The sequence below is a fragment of the Petromyzon marinus genome, chromosome 15 (assembly GCF_048934315.1).
Source record: "Petromyzon marinus isolate PM22_M1 ecotype Great Lakes invasive population chromosome 15, UKy_Petmar_22M1.pri1.0, whole genome shotgun sequence".
NCBI classification, from domain to species: Eukaryota; Metazoa; Chordata; class Hyperoartia; order Petromyzontiformes; family Petromyzontidae; genus Petromyzon; species Petromyzon marinus.
This window is the reverse complement of record NC_133681.1, coordinates 1,063,999-1,089,890: the sequence shown is the minus strand read 5'-3', so window position 1 is coordinate 1,089,890 and position 25,892 is coordinate 1,063,999. Positions and strand designations below refer to the sequence as shown.

The window sequence follows — 25,892 nt, the reverse complement described above, 5'->3', positions numbered from 1 at the left end:
ATACGAGTGTAAGTCGAGTTCCGGGAATTCTAATGAGAAGTATAGAGGCTAAAGGGACCTCAAGTGCCTCTCTACGGGCTCCTTGGCCTACTCTTCCACGCTGCTCGGACGTCTCGGAAGCCGTGGACGTACCCACGCTTCACCACACCACACACGACCTGCTCAGCGACCCATTCACATTGCCGGGTGGACAGAGGCGGTGGAGACGGAATCGGGGATTGTAATTCCAGCGCGCTGACCACCATCGTCACATCGCCGCTGTGGCAGCAGCAGCAGCGGTGTAACGATGGTGGTCAGCGCGCCCTTATGAGCGAAGAGGCTTGGTTTAAAAAGGTTTCAGAGATTTGCTTAGACTGAATCAACACCGCTGAAATGATGCGCTCCCAGAAGGGCATGGGGCCGATGGGTTGTGCAGAGATGGATACGTGGAGACACGCTGGGAGTCTACGTTTTTAGTTCGTAGATATCTGCTTTATTATTTTGTTTTTAAAGTATTTTTTTTTTACACACACACTATCTTCACACTCTCTCACACTGTCTGTCGCTATCTCTCTCTCCATCTCTCTCCCTCTCTCTCGCTCGATTCCGTCACAGTGCGGCTAAGATAACGAAGAAAAGGAAGAGCAACTTAAAAAAGGTGGCGAGTGGGATGGAGGCGATCGCTATAAGCAGCAGGAGGGGAAGCAGCAGCAACAGCAGGAGGGGCTGTGTGCGTGTGTGCGTGTGTGCGCATGAAGAGGTTGAGGAGGAGAAAAACGAGGGAGGACAAACAAAATGAGGTAGAAAATGAACCTCCTTGTGGGTCATGCGACGCGCATGCGGTGGTGATCGTGCCCTGTGTGCGCTCAGCCGACGCAACAGCGAGACCCCTGGATGGGTTTTCCACACACGGTCCACGGGCCCAGAGCAGGCCCCTTACTCGGCGGTGCCACCTGGCGTGTCGCAACCTCTGCGGTTTCCGAATTTTGAAATGTGGCCAATCACAAAGTGGTGCTTGTGTGGGATAACGCTGTGAAATTGAGTGGGGATATCAAAGTGGCTCCACTCTGATTGGCCCAACAACTGCAATGGCTGCGCTTCCGTTTGGTATCGATGTTTGCTTCTCCTCTCGTGCGGCAGGACAGAAGAGCACCAGTTGTTCGTACGTTGAACTTATTTTGCACTGCACGTAGCCAACCGGCGAGAAGCCGAAACGGGAGGCTCGCGTCCGGCGACATCCGCCCTGGCTCACGGACTAACGAATGTGGAATCTCAACGGAGATGCTGGGGCCCATGGAGCTGCGTGGGGCTCTGTCGGGGCTCTCTGGGGGTGCTGTGGTTACCTGCAGCTCGGTGATGTCTCCGCTGAAGGTGCTGGTGGGGGTGTCCCCGGTGAGGTCGGAGGCGGGGTCTCTCCACGACACGGGGCTCAGGCCCGAGTCGCTCTGCTGCTGCTGCTGCTGCGGCTGCTGCTGCGGCGAGGAGGAGGAGGAGGCCGACGAGGAAGGCGCGAGCCAGGGGCCGCAGCAGGAGGAGACGCCCGTGGAGTCGCTGAGCCCCTCGGCGGCGCGCACCTTCTCCAGGAAGCCGGACAGCTCCTCCCGGAATACGCGCATGGAGCGCCGTGCGCCCTGCAGCGCCTCGCCCTGCGCTACGGCCCCCGGGGCCCGCTCGCTCTCCTCGATGAAGCGGTCCACGGCCGCCTTGAGGACCTCCGAGGCGCGCCGCAGCGCCGCCCGCGTGTCGGGGTCCAGCGGCAGCGCGGGGGCCGCCCCCCCGTCGAGTGGGGGCAGCGAGCCCGGCGCTCGCCCCGGCAGCGCCGAGGGGCACGCGGACGGCTTGGGGTCAGCGCCCTGGCGAGAGGTCAGCCGGTCGGGAGGTCAGAGAGAGGCGCGGAGGCGTCGTGTCGACGTTTTAGAAAAGTGGCCTTCGCAGTGATGGGTGGTGCATGATGATGATGGGTAGTTTATGATGATCTTGGATCGTAGTGTATGATGATGATGATGCAGGTCTTGAAGGATATTGTGTGGAGATTATGCATGGCAATGATCATAACAATGCATTACCGATGATGATGATGATGATAACGAAAGATGATTTATGATAACGATCATGATAAGGGATAGTAGTTGATGAACGATGGTTGACGATGACAATAGAACGCGACGAACTCTCCACCGCACCTCGATGCGTGCCAGGCTAGGTTTACTCTCCCAGGGGCAGCTCTCTTCGGCTCCACTCTCACCCCCCACGGGCCCCTCCCTCCGGTGCTGGGGGGGTCGATCCCTCGCAGGGTCCCCATCCGCATCCCCGTCGCCAGGGTCCGCATCTCCATGGCCCTCGCCGGAGTTCTGTGGGGGAAGATGGAGCCAGCGTGAGGCACGGGGTATCCGATGTATGATTTATAAATGTGGCCTGTCTTATATGTCAGGCTATTGCAAATGATAGATCGGATAAGCAACGGTGGTTGTCCTATGGATCTACTCACCCCTGTCATAGGAATGTGGAATTTCCACAACTGTTTCGGAGTTGTAAACGGGAGGTAGCAACCGCTCTCAATGCTCGAGTGAGCAGGAAATCGCTCCGACGTTGACACTTTGTTCACCAGCACGGGCTGTGAGCACCTGGTGGGTGCCCTCACCTGCACCCTCACCTGCACCCTCACCTGCACCCTCACCTGCGCCCTCACCTGTGCCCTCACCTGCACCCTCACCTGCACCCTTACCTGCACCCTCACCTGCACCCTCACCTGCACCCTCACCTGTGCCCTCACCTGCACCCTCACCTGCACCCTCACCTGTGCCCTCACCTGCACCCTCACCTGCGCCCTCACCTGCACCCTCACCTGCGCCCTCACCTGCACCCTCACCTGCACCCTCACCTGCACCCTCACCTGCACCCTCACCTGCACCCTCACCTGCACCCTCACCTGCACCCTCACCTGTGCCCTCACCTGCACCCTCACCTGCACCCTCACCTGCACCCTCACCTGTGCCCTCACCTGCACCCTCACCTGCACCCTCACCTGTGCCCTCACCTGCACCCTCACCTGCACCCTCACCTGTGCCCTCACCTGCGCCCTCACCTGCGCCCTCACCTGCGCCCTCACCTGCACCCTCACCTGCGCCCTCACCTGCGCCCTCACCTGCGCCCTCACCTGTGCGAGCGCGAGCGTGTGGTTGTCGCGCTGGAGCCGCGTCACCGTGGCGCTCAGCTCCGCCACCTGGCAGCGCGCGCTCACCAACTCCCGGCGCAGCGAGTCGCCCGCGGGGTCGCCCGGCCGCTCCTCAGCCCCCTACGCACCGAGGGAGGGGCGCAGGAAGGGACCGGGGGGGAGGGGGGATGAGAAGGGGGATGAGGGGAGGACGTGGAGGTGAGGAGGGGTGATGGATGGGATGAGGGATGCGTGGCACATGAGGGGGGGGGAAGAGAGGGGAGACAATCGAGGGATGAGATGGGAAGGGAGAGGAGGAGAGCAGAGGGGTCGGGATGAGAGGAGACGGAGTGGGGTTACCGGGGTCAAGGTGAATGTGGAGTTTACATGCGGGGGGGGGGGGGTATGACTGGGGGACCCCTCATGGGCGGACGGGACCCCCCGTGTGCGGGATGAGGGTGCGACTCGTTGGTGCTGGGACCGTGATGGTCAATCCCGAGACGTGCCGACCCCCCCCCCCCAGCCACAGTCGCTCACCGTCGAGGGCTGCTCCATCAGCGACGCGGCCCGTCCACGTGACCCCCCGGCTCCTTCTCGCTTGTACCTGTGCACAGGTGGGCGCAGCATGGGAGGAGCGACGCCTGTGAAGATAGGAACACGGCTGATCACCCGGCTCTACCCTCCCCCCAAAAGAGAAAGATCCCCCGTATAGCCTTCACAGACTGTTGGGGCAAGTGCTGTAAGCGAGCACCTATAAAGGATTCAACGACATACGAGGGAGTGGGTGGCCAGCATCACGCCCAACCGCATTTGTCTCCCAAGCGACGATATGCGCATATCGCATCAGATACTCATTTGAGGCTGAGTCGACCGTAGGGGAAGCCCAGGACCGGTTCAGATGCATGTATGATGCACTTCACACCGCATGTAGCCAACCGTGCTAATCGGAGGTGTGAAAGATAATCGTCACTTGTGTTGGCCTTGAGCGGGAGTCGAGCTAGGATCGCCGGGTTCGTAGCGCAGTGCGCTAATCATTACCCCCCGCCTCTCCCAAAGGCCCCCACGCACAGAGAGGGGGGGGGGTGGGGGTGGTGGTAGTGGTGACGGCACGGACCGGCCCAGTTCGCACGTCAGCGCCAGGTTCTGCTCCTCCATCTCGGCGACGGAGCGCCGCAGGAGCTCCGCCTCCTCCTCCACGAATTGGAGGTGGCGGCGGAGTTCGTCGGAGGAGGCCGACGAGGAGGAGGAGGCAGGGTCCGAGAGCGGGGGGGACGCGCCGGGCCGAGACGACGCCGGGCAGCCCGAGCTCCGGTCGCGGAGCTGCGAGGAGGAGGGCGAGGAGGCGGAGGGGTGGAAGGGAGGAGGGAGCGAGAGAGGGAGAGAGAGAGGGAGGTGTATGTATGTATGTTGAACTGCACTCGCACCGTACGTGGCCAACCGTGATGATCAGATGTGCTGGGGAAGGAAAACAAACTAAACGCAACAAGTAGTTTTAAAGAAGCGGATTTGTCAATCTAGATCATTTCAAAGCGCATAGCTCCAGTGGCTTCCTAATATCGGAAGGAAGAACATTCCAGACGGCCGCAGAAGTGCAAGACGCAATGCTGGCAGCAGCAGCAGCAGGAGCAGAAATCCCCGTCTCACCTGGCCCACTCGGACCTCCTCCAGCTCGGCCTTGAGGCCCCGGTTCTCCACCTCCAGCTCCACGATCTTGCGCCCCAGAATGTTGGCCTCCTCCTCCACGAGCCGCAGCCTCAGCCTCAGCTCGGCCTCGCGCGAGCCCGGGACCCCGCTCGCCTCCACGCACGGGGGTCCCGCGCCGGGGGCCGGGCCGGCCCCTGGCCCCCCCGGCTGCAGCGAGGGGGACGTCGCCCCCGATGTCGACGCCGACGTCGGCGTCGTCTTCATCGTCGTCGTCGTCATCGCCGTCGACGCGCACCGAGCGCCCCCCATCGCCGCGCCAGGCGCCGTGGCGCCCGCAGCTGGACCCCCCCTTAGGGAGAGACTCCCCGCAGATCCGGAGGCGGCGGTGGTTGCGGTGGGGGCCGCTGGCAGAGGTGCGGGAAGCGGGGGCAGCGGGGGGCTTTCGAGCTCCCCGAAGGTGGCCTTGTAGCGCTCCACGTCGTGCTCCAGGCGGTCCTTCTCGCGGCCAACTCGCACCATCTTCTTGCGCATGAGCGCCGCTTCCTCGCGCAGGAACTGGAGCTGGCAACGCAGGTCGGCGCTGTCCTCCTGGGGGGCGGGGGGGGTGAGTGTGGGGGGTGTGGGGGGAGGGGCAGGCCACGAGAGAGCAGTCAGTGCAGAACCACATTTAACGCGATGGTTTATATTTCGTGCAGTCTTTGGTGACCGGACTGAGGCCATCAACTCGCTACACCTGGGTACCCGGATTAATCGCAACTGAGTTTACGCCTGTGTGTCTCTATGTGAGTCTGTGGGTCTCTATGGGAGTCTGTGTGTCTCTATGGGAGTCTGTGTGTCTCTATGCGAGTCTGTGTGTCTCTATGCGAGTCTGTGTGTCTCTATGGGAGTCTGTGTGTCTCTATGCGAGTCTGTGGGTCTCTATGGGAGTCTGTGGGTCTCTATGGGAGTCTGTGGGTCTCTATGGGAGTCTGTGGGTCTCTATAGGAGTTTGTGTGTCTTTATGTGAGTCTGTGTGTCTCTATGGTAGTCTGTGGGTCTCTATGGTAGTCTGTGGGTCTCTATGGGAGTCTGCGGGTCTCTATGGTAGTCTGTGGGTCTCTATGGTAGTCTGTGGGTCTCTATGGGAGTCTGTGGGTCTCTATGGTAGTCTGTGGGTCATGTCGATTGTGTTGAGGTGATGGCTGTGTGCTAGAGGCGAAGGCTGAGTGGTTGAGAGTGGTGGAGCGGCTTGGTGGACATGGTGCGTGGCTCACCTGCTGTCCCGCGCCCTTCTTCTCGGCCACTCTGTGCAGCTCACGACTGCCCCGCTTCCTCGCAGAATTCTGCACCACGCGACGCACGGACAAACGCAACGAAGATCAAAGACAAAGAGCCTCCGTATAGCCTTGAACAGCCTGTTGGGGCTAGTGCTGTTAACGAGTCGCAGCTGTGAAGGCTGGGGCGGTCCAGGACAGGTTCATATAATCATCACTGATTTTGGCCGTGAGTGGGGATCGAACTTATAGGTGGTCGATGACACCACTTGCCCCAACAGTCTGCAAAGGCTATACAGGGGGCCTTTGTCTTTGGTGACGAGTTTTCACCGTTGTCTTGATGAGTGGCGTTCGAGCAAGGTCTAATTGCTGCCGGGGTCTCGCTCGCCTCGGCTGTCGGTGACGCTAATATATATTTATATATATTTTTCAGAACGTGGCACACCACATTCAGTATTCCTCTCCCCTCTGGCTACAAGTCTTGACACTACAGTATAGAACCCGGCTTTACAGATTGTTTAAGTAATCGATTGCTGAGCACTGGGTGTTTATAACACCATGGTTATACAGATACAGCCGTGAGTCAATCCACTGCTGGATGAAGGCCTCCCTCCCAACGCCGTTTTCAGTCAAGGAGTTGTTTGGCCATACTTCACCACGCTAGTCACTGGGGGGGTTTTTGTGTAATAAAGCATGGGAGCATAGCAGACTTGGGACCATGGAAGTACACCCGTCACCATCCTCTTCGTGTGTCGCTCTCAACGCAGGCCACATTCGTCGGGCAGCGATCGCGACGCTTCTCTTGGGGCCGAAACCGGGAGTCGAACCCGGGCCCTCGGCGGTGGCGGCTTCACGGGGCGTGACTGCAACACGGCCGCCACCGCCACGCCTCCTTTTTATTTTTAATGCGGCGGTCGCTCCCGCTGCTGCTGCTGCCGCTGCTGCCGCCGTCCCAGCCACGTGTCCCGTGCGCTATGAATACCCCCGGGAGGGGCGCCACCACCACCACTCGCGGCTCCCGCGGGCGAGGGGGGGAGGGGGAGAAGGGGGAGGGAGCTGCGTTAGGAGTGGGGGGGGAGGTGGGAGTGGGGAGTATGGGAGAAGGCGAGCGGAGAGGAGATGGATGGGATGGATTGGAAGGATGGAGACGGCATTGGGCACAGAGGGGAGCAGAGTGATGGATGGGAGGGGGCGGAAGAGAGGGCTGGGTGGACTGGGAGGGGGCTGGGTGGGCTGGGAGGGAGATGGTTGTGGGTGGAGGGGGATTTGAGGGATTGGAGGCGAGGGAATAAGGAAGAGGGTGAGGTGCGGTACGGGGAGGTGGGTGGGTGGGTGAGGAGGAGGAGGGAGAGTGGTCTTGTTTGGGGATCAATGTGAGCTGGATCTATTTGGAGACGCGCAGGGAGACCGCACCCTGATTGTAACATCGCGGTCAAGCGGCTCCGCCCCTGGGCGCCGCGTCACCGCTCATTCATCCCTCGCGGTGCTTCGACGTCACGTGCCCCCTTGTGACGCGCGTGAGTTCGGAGCGGTCACGTGGCCATTCTGCCCCCCCTCCCCCCCGTGGACTCGCGCGACGATTCGATTCATAATCACGATTCGCCGGCGGAGTTTTGATTACGCAGTGGAATATCGCCTCGAATCGCGTCACGCCGTCACGCGTCTGAAACTGCGAATGTCACGGCGAGCGTCTCTGCTTCGCGCGCACTTTGCACAAATCGCAGATGAGCGGTGGGGGCGAGCGGTCGTTGCGCGTATCGTGACCGGGAGGAATCGCTCTCAATCGATCAATCGTGTTCCATCGGCCGTGAGCAAAGTTCGCCAAATCTTCTGGCACCTCCTCGGGACGCTGAGCCCCTCTGAGGCTGGACACCGCTGGCGGTGGGCAGCAGACGGCAGTGCAGCAACATCCACGGCTCTACTCTACGTCAATGCTCGCACGTCTTTGCTTCCCGCCTTTCACCAACCCGCACGGACCAGCCTGGTGAAGTATGGTCGATATATTTCAAGGTGCGGCAGGAGCAACCGCGCTTCGATGTCTGGAGGCCCTCATCCAGCAGTGGATCGATCGGCATGACGAGTCTACGTCTGTGCGCGTGATCACGTTACATCACCCACGTGGGCGACCCCTCCCCCTACCCCCTCCCCCTACCCCCCTCCCCCCGCCGTGGGTGTCGAGCACCCGACACCGGCGACCCGGCGCGCGCGCCACCTTCCAAATAGCAGCGGGGCTGGGGTAGCGGGGCGGGAGCCCTGCACCTCGCCGCCGCTCCCATCCCCTCTACCCCCCTGGCATTGCCGAGACAGAAGGGGGTACACCCCCCCCCCCCCGCCTCCAACCCCCCCATAGGCGTGGGAACGTCAGTGGAGAGACAGCTGCCCAACACCCCCTTGGCTACTGAACATGGACCCCCCTTGGCGACTGAACATGGACCCCTCCCCACCTTGGCTACTGCACTTGGACTCCCCCCCCCCACCTTGGCTACTGCACAAGGACCCCCCCCCCTTGGCTACTGAACATGGACCCCCCCCCCTTGGCTACTGAACATGGACCCCCCCCCCTTGGCTACTGCACAAGGACCCCCCCCCCTTGGCTACTGAACATGGACCCCCCCCCTTGGCTACTGATCATGGACCCCCCCCCCCCTTGGCTACTGAACATGGACCCCTCCAAGGCGCTGGCCACCTCTTGCGATGTCGCAATCCGCCCAGCGCCTTCCCGCCAGCTGCTGCTGCTGCTGCTGCTCTGATCGCTCCATCTCCCCACGGTGGACCGCTTCCTGGGGGCGCCTTTCACTCCCTCGCGTCGCGTAATTGGAAGGCATCCCAGCTCCGCCCACGGTCCCGTGATTTACGACGGGGACATCGTCATCCGCACCCCGCTACCCAGGTAGCCAGGGTGACGGGTCGCCATGGCGACGCGTTGCCGGGGAAACAGGGCGAGCGAGAGGGATGGAGACGGGAGGGGGAGGAGGAGACGGGAGAGGGGCGAGCACCAAACTCACAGCGCAAAATAAACTCACGACGCCTCCCCGCCTGCACCAACCCGCAGTGACCGGCGTGGTGAAGTATGGTCAAACAACGCCGACGACCGACACGGCGTGGGAATGCTTTCATGTCCAGCAGTGGGTTGAGAATTACTGTTACATTATATTTTTTTATTGTGTTCAAAATATCCAGACTCTAGCTCAGTCGATGTTTATATGGCTAGAACAAGGCGCCCGAGACAACACGTCCCCTGTTGGGAGACGGAGCGATGAAATCGGCTCGTGGCGCAGGTGCTGGGCGGATCCGTCGTTGCATCGCGGGGACATGGCTACGGCTCGCGGGAGGAAGCCGCCATCTAGCAGTGGATTGAGCACGGCTGACAGAATGCTGATGACGATGCTGACGATGTGAGCAGTGGGGAAGATTGCACGCTCATCGCCGGCGGTCGCTTGTGTGCTGCGGTGCTGACGTAGGGATGGTTCTCGTCGGCCCGCGGATAATGTATGCGTGTCGAACTTCTTTTGCACCGTACGTAGCCAACCGTGTGGGGGAAAGGACAAACTAAACACAAAAAAACAGCTCTAAGAAATGAGTGTGTCAATCTAGACGATGATGATTATTTAAAAGTGCATAGCTCCAATGGATTCCTAATAATGGAAGGAAGAGCGTTCCAGACGGCCACAGAAGCGCGTCTAAACACGCGCGATGATGATGATGGCGATGCGATGACCGCCGCCTTTGTCCGATGTCGAGCAGCCAGCAGCCGATGCGAGGATGCCCAGCGGAGTTGGCGGTGATGATGATGGCCTGTTCTAGATGGCGAGATCAGCGAGGAATCGCGATTCACTTGTGACGACCACTTTGTGCTAACCTCCGATTAACATGGCCGGCGACACGGTGCGAAAGACGTTCAACGTGCATGCGTGCATAATGAGTGCGACCTTAGAACGTATTCGTTGGGCAATCGCAAGAAGGTCAGCCAGGTCTGCCTCCCTCGGCGGGGAGCGTGCTGAGGGCTTTAATTATCCCCGGACCCCACCGCCAACTCTACCCCCTTAACGTTGCGGTGACTCTAAGTGCGAAGCTTAGAGCCGGGGGTGGGGTGGGGGGTGAGGAGGAAGACTGAGAGAGGGAGGGAGACGCGCTAGCGACTGGCTCCAGGGATGGGGAGAGAGGGGGGGAGGAGCGGAGGCACGGAGGGATGGGGGCCGTCGAGATATCGCACCGGCTGCAAAAATCACGCCCCAGTTACTAAAATGAACAAAACACAGAGCGATGAGAATCCACGGATGCATCCGTGTGTGTGTGTGGTGATAACACACAGACACACACGTACAAATACGTATGCGTGTGCTAATAACAGTGGCCTTTGACACAAAGGCTAATATTAATTAGTAATGATCACGATCTTGCCATTTGTCCATTCACTCGTGGCTCATTTTAAGGAGGGTCCTGCTGCACTTGGGTGTTAGACCAATGTCTGTACTGCAGTAGCTGTGTGTGTGTGTGGGGGTTATGGTTGTATTTGGGGAGCGGAAGTGTGGTGGTTACCTGCTTAAGGCCAGAATTGGTGATGAATATCTGAACCGGTCCCGGGCCTCCCCTAGTTCATCTCAGCCTCAAATGAGTTCCTGGTGCAGTGAGTAATCATCGACACCGGGGAGACAAAGGCAGCCGGGCGTGGTGCTCGCCATCCACCCCCTCGTATGTTGTGCCGGCTTTCATAGGTGCTCACTAATAACACTGGCCTTAACAGTGTTTAAAATGCTATATGGGCTATATGGGGTATCTTTGTCTTTGTTTGTGAGTGTGAGTGAGTGTGTAAGTATGTTCGTCTAGCTGGGTTATGGAGCCCGCATTCCCAACTACCGCATGCCGAAGCGGCTTCTGTTTGGCCGGATAGAGGGGGCCAAACGGGCACGTCACGGGCTGGAGAAGAGATGGACTGATGGGATATGGAAGAATGTGGAGCTGAGTGGACTTGCTGAAGCCTGGTACCAGAGGTGTCAAGATCGGCCTCTATTAAGGAGGCTCGTGAAGGATGCTACTGGGCAGTTGGAGGCAGTCGCCCTCCAACAACAACGAAGGGCGGAGGAGCGACGCTCACAGCAATGAACGGAGCGCCAAGTGGCTAAAATACAGCAAGTTGGCACAGTAGGATGCACAAGTGGTGCATCTACCAGTCATCTCAGTCAGTTATCCCATGGCACCTGGGTCAGTCCCGTGACCGCCTTTGACACTTCACGTGGCCTCAAAGTGCACCTCGCCTGGCACAGATGCCATGGTGACGTCACCGTCACTTTCTGGCGAATGGCGGGTGTTGGTATTGGTGAGTGTGAGTGAGTATGAGTGTGTGAGTCAGTGTGAGTGCGTGAGTGAGTGAATATGAGTGTGTGAGTGAGTGAATGTGTGTGTATAAGTGGAGAGCGGTAGTGTAGCGGTTAGCGCTACGCTGCGCTACAAACCCGGCAACTCGAGTTCGATTCCCGCTCACGGCCAACATTTTTGACGATTATCAGAACAGGTCCTGGGCCTCCCCTAGGTCGACTCAGCCTCAAATGAGTACCTGGTGTGATGTGTAAACATCGCCACTATGGAGGCAAAGGCGGCCGGGCGTGGTGCTGGACACCCACCCGCTCGTGTGCCGTGCCGGCCTTCATAGGTGCACACTAACAGCACTTGCCCCAACAGTCTGTTCAGGATATACGGGGGATTTGTCTTTGTGTATGAGTGAGTATGAACGAATGTGTGTGAGTTAGTGTGAGTGAGTGGGGCATCTCACTCCTCAGTGTACCGGGAAAGGTCCTGGCAAGGATTATTCAACATCGCCTTGCCAGGCACGCTGAGGAGAGGCTTGCGGAGCCCCAATGCGGTTTCAGGAAAGGGCGGTCCTGCACAGATGCCATATTTTCTGTCCGTCTGCTACAGCAGAGGTGTAGGGAATTCCAGCAAGACCTACATCTCTGCTTTATTGGCATGGTCAAGGCCTATGATACCATCAGTAGGCCTGGGCTCTGGGTTGTTCTTCGTGCTTTTGGAGTCCCTGACCCTCTGCTCACGATCATTAAGGACCTTCGTGATGGTGAGCGGGCCCAGGTAAAACTACGTGGCCGGGAGTCAGAGCCATTCCCTGTACACCTTGGGGTGCGACAGGGATGTCCTCTGGCTCCCACATAATTTAACATCTATTTTGAGCACGTAGTTCGTGAAGCCTTCAATAGCTGTACCGGGGGAATCTCCATTTGGTACAGATATAATGGGAGGCTGATCGATGCCCAGGTGCGGTCAAGGGATGGCTCCCTATTGCTCAACCACGTTATGCATGCCGATGATTTGGTAATAGCTGCTCATTCAGAGGAGGAGTTGGAGACGCTGCTGCTGAGACTGGAGTGTGCCACTAAGAGATGGGGCCTTACCATCAGCCCCACCAAAACTAAGCACCTGCCTGGTATTTTGTACCATCGGACACTCCACCCCCACAACTCCCAATCGGTGATGGGGCAGTTGTGGAGAGAGTGGAGAGTTTCCCATACCTGGGCAGTGTGCTTATGACCGGCTGCAGTTTAACAGCAGAGGTCTCACTCCGAATCAGTCGAGCGGCAATATCTTTTTATCGGTTGCGTAATGCTGTGTGGAAGCTACCTGGTCTGTCGCTCCGCACTAAACTTCAGGTCTTCTCGGCCACGGTCATTCCCTTCCTTCTTTACGCTTGCGAAACGTGGACCCCCCTAATGGAACATCTTCGCCGGTTAGAAACACTTAGGCTAGCCTGCCTACGATCCATCCTGGGTTTAACCAGGCTGGATTGTGTGAGGAGTTCACAAATCCTTGAAAGATCTGGGCAAGGTCCCATCAGTGAGCTCCTCCGACAGGCAAGGCTGCGTTGGCTGGGTCATGTAGCCTGCATGCCCAGCCACCGCATGCCGAAACAGCTCAATCATCTTAGTCATCTCAGTCATCTTAGTCAGTCGACCCGTGGCACTTGGGTCTGCCCCTTGACCTCCAGCCAGCGGGCGTTCGACACTTCACGTGGCCTCAAGGTGCACATGGCCTGGCACAAGCGTCGTGGTGACGTCACCACCACTTAGTGGCGAATGGCGGTTGTTGTTGTTGTTGTGTGAGTGATTGTGAGTGAGTGATTGTAAGTGATTTTGAGTGAGTGATTGTGAGTGATTGCAAGTGAGTGATTGTGAGTGATTTTTAGTGATTGTGAGTGATTGTGAGTGAGTGATTTTGAGTGATTGTGAGTGAGTGATTTTGAGTGATTGTGAGTGATTTTGAGTGATTGTGAGTGATTTTGAGGGATTGTGAGTGATTTTGAGTGATTTTGAGTGATTGTGAGTGATTGTGCGTGATTGTGAGTGAGTGATTTTCAGTGATTTTGAGTGATTGTGAGTGAGTGATTTTGAGTGATTTTTAGTGATTGCGAGTGAGTGATTTTGAGTGATTGTGAGTGATTGTGAGTGATTGTGATTGTGAGTGAGTGATTGTGAGTGAGTGATTGTGAGTGATTGTGAGTGAGTGATTGTGATTGTAAGTGATTGTGAGTGATTGTGAGTGATTGTGAGTGAGTGATTGTGAGTGATTGTGAGTGATTGTGAGTGAGTGTCACCTCCTTGGTGCGCTCGAGTTCGTTGCTGAGCGCCTGTTTGCTGATCTCCAGCTCGAGGAGGCTCTGGCGGAGGGCCTCGTTCTCATCCTCCACGCGGCCGCGCTTCTCCTCCACGCTCTCGAGCTCGCGGTGCAGGCGCACAGACACGTCCTTGGCCACCTAGACGGGGGAGAGCGCCAGAGAGAGAGAGGGTGGGTGTGAGCGAGAGGGCAGTCGGGGTACAGCTGGTGCATCTGCCAGGGGTCATCTCAGTCGGTCAACCCATGGGCACCTGGGTCTGTCCCGTGACTTCCTGCCAGCGAGCCTTCGACACTTCACGTGACGACCTCAAAGTGCACCTAGCCTGGCACAGGTACCGTGGTGACGTCACCGCCACTTCGTGGCAAATGGCGGGTGTTGGTGAATGTGTGCGAGTGTGAGTGATGGGAGCGGTAGTGTAGTGGTTAGCGCGCTGTGCTACGAACCCCGCTCACGGCCAACACCTGTGACGATTACCTTAACCGGTTCTGGGCCTCCTCTAGGTCGACTCAGCCTCAAATGAGTACCTGGTGCGGTGTGTAAACATCGCTCCTAGGGAGACAAATGCGGCCGGGCGGGGTGCCGGACACCCACCCCCTCGTGTGCCGTGCCGGCCTTAATAGGTGCTCGCAAACAGCACTTGCCCTAAGAGTTTGTCAAGGCTGTACGGGGGATCTTTGTCTTTGGGTGTGAGGGTGTGCGAGAGGAGAAGCTCGCATCAACCCTTCGCTATCCCAGCCGACCTCCCACCTTGGCAATGACAACGAGAAAGTTCCCCGGTATAGGCTTAACAGACGGTTGGGGCAAGTGCTGTTAGGGAGTAGCACCGATGAAGGCCGGCACGGGGGTGGGTGGTCAGCAGCGCCTTGGGACTGAACACGTGGCCACAGGGACAAGACGGAGGTCGCGACCCCGGGTGAGAGGGAACCAGCGGCACCACGCGAGAAGGGATGGAGGAGGTGACCCGAGTTCACCTCCCCGGGACATCGATGGAGAAGTGAAACCGCGCGGCGATGCGGAACCTCCCGGCTATCGAGGGGGGAGTGGAGTGGGGGGTCGACGTCTCCATGTCACCTCGACTCCATCCCTGACCCCAATTACCCACGGAGACAGACGGGGAAGGCTCCCGCACTCAACCTGCCAGCCCCCCCCCCCCCACCACTCGCTCGACGCCGTGGGAGAGTCGAGCGAGCGACTCGCAGGCGACTCCACCACTTCGTGTCGCCTTGTGGCCGCCTGCACGCTGGGGTGGAGGAGAGGGGGTGCGGGTGATGAGGTTCAGGTAGGGGGAGACGACGCCGCCAGGTGGTTTAGCCACTTTGGTATCCCGCGATTTGGTGATCAGAGCTTGGACCGTGATTTTAGGAGTGCGTCTCTAGCTCACTCACAAAGTGGTTGATCTGGATCAGTCAGAGTGGGTGTTTAGATCACTTCACAGAGTGGTTTTCTAGATCACTCGCAGGGAGGGTGTGATCTAGTCATAAAGGGGAATGGAGGGCACAAGGCGTGGCCTGGCAGCGATCGACCTTGAGGAGAGGAGAGGTTGATGAAGCTTCTCGCCGGGACGGATAGCGACGTTCTGTGGGTCGCGTTTCATCAATGCGCTTGAATTGAAACTTGATTTGAAGCTTTCGTGTCTGTAGGAATTACTCTTTGGTTCTTTCGGTAAAGTCACGTAGGAAGAAAATAAATTAAATAATATAATACGACGTTTCGATTGCAACACAAGCAATCGTCATCAGGTAGGAAACAAACCTAGTGAACTTAGAAATACAATGCAATACAACACAGAGAGTCGGCTAACACAACAGTCAACACCCTACCTGGTTGATTACGTTCTAACAAAAATTACTCAATTTGAGAGAGAGACAAAACACAGACACGGAGACACACAGACAGACACACAGGCAGAGAGAGACAACACAGAGACACAGGCAGAGAGAGACACACAACAGAGACACACAGAGAGAGACAACACAGACACACAGAGAGAGAGACAAAACACAGACACGGAGACACACAGACAGACACACAGGCAGAGAGAGAGACAACACAAAGACACAAGCAGAGAGAGACACAGAACAGAGACACACAGAGAGAGACAACACAGACACACAGAGAGACGACACAGACACAGAGAGAGAGACAACACAGACACACAGGCAGATAGAGACAACACAAAGACACAGGCAGAGAGAGACACACAACAGAGACACACAGAGAGAGACAACACAGACACAGAGAGAGAGAGACAACACAGAGACACACAGAGAGAGACAACACAGACACACAGGCAGAGAGAGACAACACAGAGACACACAGAGAGAGACAACACAGAGACACACAGAGAGAGACAACACAGACACAGATAGAGACAACACAGAGACACACAGAGAGAGACAACACAGACACAGAGAGAGACAACACAGAGACACAGCGAGAGACAACACAGAGACACAACAGAGACAACACAGAGACACAGCGAGAGACAACACAGACACAGGCAGAGAGAGACACACAACAGAGACACAGCGAGAGACAACACAGAGACACACAGATAGAGACAACACAGAGACACACAGATAGAGAAAACACAGAGACACAGAGAGACAACACAGAGAGAGACAACACAGAGACACACAGAGACACAACGCCTCTGTATCGAGGACTTAAATAGAGAGAGAGGGGGGTGGACAGAGAGAGAGGTGGGGGTGCTGGAATTGACTTGACTTTGACCTCTATCCCGGCCTCTCTCACCTTGAGGTCACAGCCTTCAGTAGCCTGACTCTCTCTGAAATGTCACTGCCGCTGCCCATCTCATGATTTAAATAATATTCTTGCTTGACATTTCCACGTTGTAGGCCACTTTGTTGAGCTATCATTGGTGGCGAGGTCGCTTCCGCAAAATATGTTGAAACCTCGCTGCGTTTGACCTGATAAGTAAAAACATATTTATTTATTTTTCAAGTTATTCGTTTACCTTTCCTAAACTTTGCACTCCTATCGTTTTTGGTAATCTTTGTTGTTGTAACGTCCTTACCCGCCCCTATTGGACATCTCTGAAGAAGAGCTTTATAGCTCATCGGATTCCTCTCCAGCATAAATAAACATTCTGACTCTGATCAAAATCTCGCCCCCCACCCCACCCGCCTCCCCCCTCCGCTACCCCACCACCCGCCTCCCCCCTCCGCTACCCCACCACTCGCCCCCCCCTCCGCTACCCCCCCCCCCCCAAGCTCTCCGCCCCACCGTAGCTCGCGGCTCCTGCCCCCCGTCAGTCACCTTGAGGTCCTGCTCCAGGCTGATGAGGACGTCCACGTCGGGCTGCCCGCCCGGCCCCGCCCCCGCGGCGCGCGCCCCCTTGCGCTCGGCCTTGCGCAGGCGGTACTGCAGGATGCGGCACGTCTTGTGCGCGCGCTCCAACTCGCGCCGCAGGTCGCGCACCTGGCGCGCCTCCTCCTCCAGGTACCCGTCCCGAACCTCGTCCATCTCGGCGCGCAGCTCCTCCAGCTCGTCCTGGGGTTGGGGGGACCGTGTACGGGCGGGTGCGGATGGTGGTGGGGGGGGGGGGTCAGCGAAGAGTGGGGAGGAGTTGGAGGAATGGTTCGGGGTGGGGGAGGAGGAGGAGGAGGAGGGGGACACGGTAAGGAGGAAGGTGGGTAGGGGATGAGTTGGTTTTGGGGGTAGGGATATAGGAGGAGGTTTGTATGATACCGAGGATAAGGAGGAGCGGTAAGGCGATGTGGAGCGATAAAGACGAGAGGAGGAGATAGGTACGGTCATGGTGGTTTAAGAGAATGATGAGTTGTTGAGGAGGAGGTGGACGAGGAGGAGGATCGATGATCATCAAAATGCTATGGGAGGACCCTAACCGTCGGGAGAGGACGGCAAGGGAGGCACGTGGGCCCACCACGGCCCACGTGAGCGCGGTGAGATCAGGCCCACGTGGCTTCCCGTCATGACAGATGCACGCGAATGTGAATTAAGTAATCGTGGTGTTTAGCCGGGAAAGCTGCAGCTAGCCCGGCGACTCTTCTTTTTTTCCACGAGGATCGGGGGCGCTGGGGATGTCGCCTTGCCCCAATCCCTTCGCTATGCGCAGCTGCCACGCGCCGTTGGAGGCCAACCGCTTCCAGATGTGGTCACGGCCCGACCGATGCTGATACTAATTATTTACACTGCTAAAGCGCAGTTCAACCTCAGATCCATAGTCTGGGGGCTGCAGTGGCAAAACCCCGAACACCGCGGGAACAGAGCCTCGACCTCGGAGATCTTAGAAGAAGGCGGTGCGAAGATCTCAGCGACCTGTACGGAGAGTCAACACAGAGCAACCCACTGAGGGAGCTTTCTCGGCGAGCAGCAACAGGATCTCAGAGTCCACTCGGTACCTGACTGGTAGCCAGTGCAGAGACTATCGAGCAGATGTGTGATGATGATGATGATGTTGTTGTGTGCTCGCGACACGGTGTGTGTGTGTGTGCATGAAGCACTCTAGCAGCCGTGTTCTGGACGAGCTGCAGTCTACCCAGCAGCAGCACCTCACTCGATGTTTCTGAGCGAACGGGACAGACTGGCATCATGCTGTTCAGGACTAAACATCCCTGGTGAAGCACACACAGAATGTCTGGGTCGATGCTGTCAGCGAGAACCTATAAAGGCCGGCACGGCGCACGCGGCCCTGGTCACAACCACGCCCCGGTGCTGCTGATTTACACCCTCTACTGAATACGCAATTAACGCTGAGTGGACCTAGGGGAAGCACGATGGCGTGCTGTTATCAGTAAAGATGGTGGCGGTGACAATAATCCTGCTGCCGGCGATAAAGATTATTATAATGGTCCAGCAGCTCGTGATGATGATTTATGGTGGATACTGATGATCACATGCAGCTGCTGGCGAGGCCTACATAATGATGATGCTGCTGCAGCTGCTGCTGATGATGATCGTGACGATGATGATGACGACGTTGAGTGGTGAAGGCCAAGGGGCGGAATATCTCCTATCTTGTCTCGTGCCCACCCGGGAGGCGAATGAAGTTTACGGCACCGATGCCACCACCCTGCCGCGCCTCCTCCTCTCGCCACTCACTCCACTTTCAATGGTGCAGTCTTGGGGCTGCCGCGCGAAAAGGACACGTGGTGTCATTCACAACCACTGCCCCCCCCCCCCCCACCTCGGCCATACCCGGATAACACAAAGACAAATATCCAACCTATAGCCCTCAACAGACTGCTGGGACAAGTGCTGTTGCCAAACATCTCTGAAGGCCGACACGGTAGCTGCGTAACAAAGAAAGAGATCCCTCTATTGTGACCTGGCTGAAACCATTACACTCGCTGCATTTGAGATTCTTGTATATCACCCGCGATCAAACCTGGATTTGAACCCAGGCTCTCAGCGGTGCCGCTTCAGTGTCCCTGACGGGGCCATTATGAGCCCGCTGAGTCACTCAGCCACCTCGCCTTTGACTCTTTCTTTGATTGATACTCAACACCGTGGAGAGATGGTGGCAGTGGGTGTCCGTGAGTGTGTCAGTGAGTGCGTCAGTGATTTTGTTAAGTGAGTGCGTCAGTGATAGTATCAATGAGTGATTGTGTTCAGTGCGTGAGTGCGTCAGTAATTTTGTGACGGAGTGAGAGGGTAAATGAGTGTTTCAGTGATTGTGTGAATGAGTGATCGTGTGAGGGAGTGATTGTGTGAGTGAGTGTGTGACTGATTGTGTGAGTGTGTGAGTGAGTGTGTGACTGATTGCGTGAGTGGTGTAGTAAGTGTGTGAGTGATTGTGTGAGTGAGTGTGCGAGTGATTGTGTGAGTGAGTGTATGACTGATTGTGTGAGTGTTTTAGTGAGTGTGTGACTGATTGTGTGAGTGTTTAGAGTGTGTGAGTGATTGTGTGAGTGAGTGTGTGACTGATTGTGTGAGTGTTTTAGTGAGTGTGTGACTGATTGTGTGAGTGTTTTAGTGAGTGTGTGACTGATTGTGTGAGTGTTTTAGTGAGTGTGTGACTGATTGTGTGAGTGTTTTAGTGAGTGTGTGACTGATTGTGTGAATGTTTTAGTGAGTGTGTGACTGATTGTGTGAGTGAGTGTGTGCCTGATTGCGTGAGTGTTTTAGTGAGTGATTGTGTGAGTGTTTTAGTGAGTGTGTGAGTGATTGTGTGAATGTGTGAGTGATTGTGTGAGTGTTTTAGTGAGTGAGTGATTGTGTGACTGAGTGTGTGACTGATTGTGTGAGTGTTTTAGTGAGTGTGTGACTGATTGTATGAGTGTTTTAGTGAGTGTGTGAGTGATTGTGTGAGTGTGTGAGTGATTGTGTGAGTGTTTTAGTGAGTGAGTGATTGTGTGACTGAGTGTGTGACTGATTGTGTGAGTGTTTTAGTGAGTTTGTGACTGATTGTGTGAGTGAGTGTGTGACTGATTGCGTGAGTGGTATAGTAAGTGTGTGTGTGAGTGAGTGTGTGACTGATTGTGTGAGTCTTTTAGTGAGTGTGTGAGTGATTGTGTGAGTGAGTGTGTGACTGATTGCATGAGTGTTTTAGTGAGTGAGTGAGTGATTGTGTGAGTGAGTATGTGAGTGATTGTGTGAGTGTTTTAGTGAGTGAGTGAGTGTGTGAGTGAGTGTGTGACTGATTGCATGAGTGTTTTAGTGAGTGAGTGAGTGATTGTGTGAGTGAGTGTGTAGGGAGTGGTAGTTTAGTGACGAATAACTGAAGCGGTTCTGGGCCTCCCCTAGGTAGACTCAGCCTCAAATGAGTACCTTCTGTGGTGTGTAAGCATCACCACGAGGGAGACAAAGACGGCCGGTCGTGGTGCTGGACACCCACCCCCTCGCGTGCCGTGTCGGCCTTCATGGGTGCTCTCGCTTACAGCACTTGCCCCTACAGTCTGTTAAGGTTACACGGGGGATCTTTGTGTTTGCGTGAGTGTGTGAGTGATTGTGTGAGTGTTTTAGTGAGTGAGTGATTGTGTGAGTAAGTGTGTAACTGATTGCGTGAGTGTTTTAGTGAGTGTGTGAGTGATTTGTCCCAACAGTGTGTTCAGGTTACACGGGGGATCTTTGTGATTGCGTGAGTGTGTGAGTGATTGTGTGAGTGTTTTAGTGAGTGAGTGATTGTGTGAGTGAGTGTGTAACTGATTGCGTGAGTGTTTTAGTGAGTGTGTGAGTGATTTGTCCCAACAGTGTGTTCAGGTTACACGGGGGATCTTTGTGATTGCGTGAGTGAGTGTGTGACTGATTGCATGAGTGTTTTAGTGAGTGAGTGGTTGTGTGAGTGAGTGTGTGACTGATTGTGTGAGTGTTTTAGTGAGTGAGTGAGTGATTGTGTGAGTGAGTGTGTGACTGATTGCGTGAGTGTTTTAGTGAGTGTGTGAGTGATTTGTCCCAACAGTGTGTTCAGGTTACACGGGGGATCTTTGTGATTGGGTGAGTGAGTGTGTGACTGATTGCATGAGTGTTTTAGTGAGTGAGTGATTGTGTGAGTGAGTGTGTGACTGATTGCGTGAGTGTATTAGTGAGTGTGTGAGTGATTTGTCCCAACAGTGTGTTCAGGTTACACGGGGGATCTTTGTGATTGCGTGAGTGAGTGTGTGACTGATTGTGTGAGTGTTTTAGTGAGTGAGTGAGTGATTGTGTGAGTGAGTGTGTGACTGATTGCGTGAGTGTATTAGTGAGTGTGTGAGTGATTTGTCCCAACAGTGTGTTCAGGTTACACGGGGGATCTTTGTGATTGCGTGAGTGAGTGTGTGAGTGATTGTGTGAGTGTTTTAGTGAGTGAGTGATTGTGTGAGTGATTGTGTGAGTGAGTGTGTGACTGATTGCGTGAGTGTTTTAGTGAGTGTGTGAGTGATTTGTCCCAACAGTGTGTTCAGGTTACACGGGGGATCTTTGTGATTGTGTGAGTGAGTGTGTGACTGATTGCATGAGTGTTTTAGTGAGTGAGTGATTGTGTGAGTGAGTGTGTGACTGATTGTGTGAGTGTTTTAGTGAGTGAGTGAGTGATTGTGTGAGTGAGTGTGTGACTGATTGCGTGAGTGTATTAGTGAGTGTGTGAGTGATTGTCCCAACAGTGTGTTCAGGTTACACGGGGGATCTTTGTGATTGCGTGAGTGAGTGTGTGAGTGATTGTGTGAGTGTTTTAGTGAGTGAGTGATTGTGTGAGTGAGTGTGTGACTGATTGTGTGAGGGTTTTAGTGAGTGAGTGAGTGATTGTGTGAGTGAGTGTGTGACTGATTGCGTGAGTGTTTTAGTGAGTGTGTGAGTGATTTGTCCCAACAGTGCGTTCAGGTTACACGGGGGATCTTTGTGTTTGCGTGAGTGAGTGAGCGAGCGCGTGCCCGCACCTTGAGGTACGCGTTCTCAGACCGCATCTCGTCCAGGTCTCGCATCAGCTCCTGCAGAGCGCCTGGGCTTCCCGGACGCGCCGGCGACGCCATCGCCCCCGTCTCTCTGCCAGACGCCGCCTTGACGACCTCGGCTCCTCCAGGCCTCGCCACCTTCACCCCCGCTCCGCCTCCTCCTCCTCCTCCTCCCGCTCCTCCTCTCCCACACGACGCAGCTGAGGCTGCCGCATCCCCATCGATCGCCGCTCCCTCCGCGCCGCCTCTCCTCGTGCTGCCTGCTCCTGCTGCTGCTGCTCCTGCTGCTGCTCCGCTCTCGGCCGCGGCTCTCACCGTCTCTGGCTCGCTTGACCCCCCCAGTGACTCCACGTCGCTCTCTGGCCCCGCGTTGGGGCGCAGTTCGTCAGAGAGCGGCTCAGAGGGGGGTGAGTCCGAAACGTCGGAACCACTATCTGCGGCGCCTCCGCCGCCTCCTCCTTTCCCGGCCGCTGCCCTTCCCGCTGCCCCTGCTGCCCACGGCTCGTGGCGGCCGCCCGCAGTCGCCGACGCCCGGCCCGTGTGAGCCCTGCTGCTGCTGCTGCTGCTCTTAGCTCGCGAAGCTGTCTTCGTCGCTGCTCCCGCACCGCTGCCCCCATTGCTGCTCGCGCTGCCCACGGGAGGAACTCGTCTTGGGATGGGAGTCCCACCGCGACTCGCGTGGTTCGCTGCGGTGGTGGCAGTGGTGGCAGTGGTGGTGGTGGCTGACAATCCAGAACCGCTGCCCTTGGCAGATGACGCAGCAGCAAGACCCCCGCGGGCAGGCCCAGCGTGACCCCGGGAGAGAACTTGACCCCGCAGCGAGGTGCGCAATAAGGAGCCCGAGCATGACCCCGTCCCCGGGGTCAGCACTGATCGTGGGGCGGCCCCCGCGTCCCGGGGTCTCGCGGGGGACAGGGGCCGCGTCACTTGGCGGCGAGGGGTCCCCGCGGGGTTCATGCTGCGTGGCCGGCCCCACCGATCCGCCGCCTCCTCCTCCTCCTCCGTCTCCCGGTCCACTGGGGCCCAGGGCGCATCACTCACTCGCCGTGAGCAGCGGCGGGCGCGCCCTGCGATCTCAACAGCGGCGGCAGCAGCATCAGCAGCAGTGGCAGCAGCTGCGGCTATGGATGAGGCGGAGTCTCCATCCCCGATGCAGCTCGCGTCCCGAGGAATGAATCGGGGAGCAACGTTGAACGAAGCGGTCGATGTAGCAATGGAGTCATTCGTTCGCGGAGTCGTCGTTCGTTTGAACGGCGTGGCGACCCCTCCGCGTCGTCCTCGCGTGAAGATGAGACGATGGTGATGATGACGACCTCTTCTTCTGCGTGCAAGGGTTGCGGCTCTTGTCCTTGCTCCTCGCGTTTTTCTCTCTCGCGCTCTCTCTCTCTGTCTCTCTCTCGCTCCTCCCAGTCTCCACCCACCACCACCCGCCCTCACTCTCTCCCTCTCTCCCCTCGCGCACACAGCCACCCCCCACCACACACACAGCACCCCCTCCACCACCACCCACACAGCGCCCCCCACCAACACCCACACACCGCCCCCCACCACACACACAGCCACCCTCCACCACCACGCACATCACCCCCACCACCCACATAGCGCCCCCTCCACCACCACCACCACCACCCACACCGCGCCCCCCACAATCCACACACCGCCCCCCACCACCACCCACACAGTGCCCCCCACCACACACACAGCCACCCTCCACGACCACCACGCACAGCACCCCCACCACCCACACAGCGCCCCCTCCACCACCACCCACACAGCGCCCCCCACAACCCACACACCGCCCCCCACCACCACCCACACAGCGCCCCCCACAACCACACACCGCCCCCCACCACCGCACACACAGCGCCCCCCACAACCACACAGCGCCCCCCACCACCGCACACACACCAGGTTCTCACCAAGTGTTCAGTCTCTTGCTACACTACACACCCAGACGTAGTCACTGCTTAGAGAAGGCCTTCATCCAGCTGTGGATTGATCATGGCTGATGGCAATGATCTTTATATCACACAGCACACAAAGACACAGGTCTCCCGTGTAGTCTTTAATAGGCTATTGGGTCAAGTGCATGGCATACGAGAGGTCGGTGGCCAACACCACGCCCGGCTGCCTTTATCTCCCAAGTGGCGATGTTTACACACAGGACCAGGTATTCATTTGAGGCTGAGTCAACCTAGGGGAGGTCCAGGACCGGTTCTGATACTCGTATCGAATTTGGCTGCGAGCGGAAATTGAACTCGGGTCGCCGGGTTCGTAGCGCTGTTCGCTAACCACTGCGCCACCGCTCCCCACAAAATGCAGAAACAAACACAGGAGGAGGCGCAACACAGCCGCAGTCGCGGGCGCCGAATGCGCATGCGGGACACGGCAAGCGCCTGCGCGCAGGAGGGAGAGGGGGGAGACGGAGAGAGGGGCGAGAGGGAAAGGGAGAGAGAGAGAGGGGGGTGGAGAGAGCGGGGAGGAGACGGGGGCGGCGTTTGGTGCAGCACAGGAGACGGGTGGGGGGAGCGCATCCTCTTCTCTCGAGGGTGCGTGGGAGGCGAGGCATGCATCGGCCATCCGAGCCCGGTGCACTCGTGCTCGGCGCGCCGCCGCGTGCTGCAGGTATCGGTTTACGGTGAATAAAAAAAACCCGACTCCGTCATCCTATCGACTCGGCGTGGCGCACGTGATCCGGCGCTTGGAGGCAGGGATTGGTGGATCACGCCGAGATTTGTAAAATTCTCCAATCTGCGCTGTGCGCCGCGTTCCCTCCCTTGGCTGCAACTCCGTCGTGAGGCTCGACCGCGGGCCCAGCGAGGTAGAGGGATGGGGAGGTAAGGGGGAGTGGGGAAAAGAGGGAAGCATGGGGAGGGGGAGGGAGGCGGGGCAGGGGAGGGAGGCAGGGGAGGGGGACGGGGCAGGGGAGGGGGACGGGGCAGGGGAGGGGGAGGGAGGCAGGGCAGGGGAGGGGGAGGCAGGGCAGAGGAGGGGGAGGCAGGGGAGGAGGGGGAGGGAGGCAGGGCAGGGGGAGGGAGGCAGGGCAGGGCTGTCGTGGGAAGAGGCCCCGCGCGCGTGGCTGCTGAGTGCGTCCCTCTCTGCGGGAGTTGACGTCGCAGCGTGGCGACTGAAGCGAGCAGCGTGGCGCGCCTCGCTCCCGATTCGCTTCTCTCCTCGCAGCCGCCCGTGGCAGCGAGGCACGCGTGGGGCTCGGCCATCCTCGCGCTCTCCAGGCTCAGCCCCGCTGAGCTCTCGAGATCTGACGAGCTCCGACGCTCGTCAGATCTCGAACCTCGGTAATGAATGGTATTTGGGGCTAGATCGCGTACATATAAATGTGTCGTAAACCCGCCACCACCCGACACAGCCAATTAGTAAGGGTTGTCATGTAAACAGCACGCGCCAGTCAGTGACTACTTCAGCACACCGGTGCGTTGGAGAGTAAACCCGCAACATTTACAATTTGGGTACTGTGACGTTTCGCTGGTGATGAGAACAAGCTTCATCGGGCGAATTTTTGTTGCTGTTGCCAGAAGTGTGAAGAAGTCGAGAAGACTCAGAGCTTATTAGACACTCTTGGTCGCGAAGGCACACGCGTTAGAAACTTATAAAACCTCGCTCGATTCAAGCAACGCGTCTCACTCTGACCCCATGGCAACGAGCCCGCGCCTGGCCGATGGAAGCGGAGACGCCGATACGTCCTGGCGAGACGGACCGCTTGGACTCGGCTGAAGGTCCCTCGCATGTGCCCAATTTCCTCCGTGCGGGGGACGGGAGCGCAGAGGCAGCCCATTTGATGATGCATTATGTATTTATATCAAACAAAATCCTTTCTGGGTCAGGTCGCTGGCTGGCAAATGGCTTGCCGTGCCGTGAGTTCGCGCCCATCA

General features: G+C 57.4%; 1 protein-coding gene across 3 annotated transcripts in view; it reads right to left on the bottom strand.

Annotated features, from left to right (window-relative positions):
• The window catches only part of LOC116942551 (microtubule cross-linking factor 1-like), a 44,973-nt gene extending 21,522 nt beyond the window's left edge, over window positions 1-23,451 (bottom strand). For 2 of the 3 annotated variants that reach the window (XM_032954595.2, XM_032954596.2), the window contains exons 1-10: window positions 21,988-23,451; window positions 16,931-17,164; window positions 13,631-13,789; window positions 6,031-6,099; window positions 4,778-5,365; window positions 4,248-4,453; window positions 3,671-3,737; window positions 3,125-3,274; window positions 2,163-2,330; window positions 1,323-1,832 (exon numbers count right to left, since the gene is read on the bottom strand). In XM_032954595.2, the coding sequence (XP_032810486.2) occupies window positions 1,323-1,832; window positions 2,163-2,330; window positions 3,125-3,274; window positions 3,671-3,737; window positions 4,248-4,453; window positions 4,778-5,365; window positions 6,031-6,099; window positions 13,631-13,789; window positions 16,931-17,164; window positions 21,988-22,959 (3,123 nt within the window). In that variant the 5' untranslated portion in view covers window positions 22,960-23,451. The remainder of the gene's footprint in view (window positions 1-1,322; window positions 1,833-2,162; window positions 2,331-3,124; window positions 3,275-3,670; window positions 3,738-4,247; window positions 4,454-4,777; window positions 5,366-6,030; window positions 6,100-13,630; window positions 13,790-16,930; window positions 17,165-21,987) is intronic. The other variant, XM_032954597.2, reaches the window with a different exon arrangement.
• Between the last annotated feature and the right edge of the window lie 2,441 nt (window positions 23,452-25,892).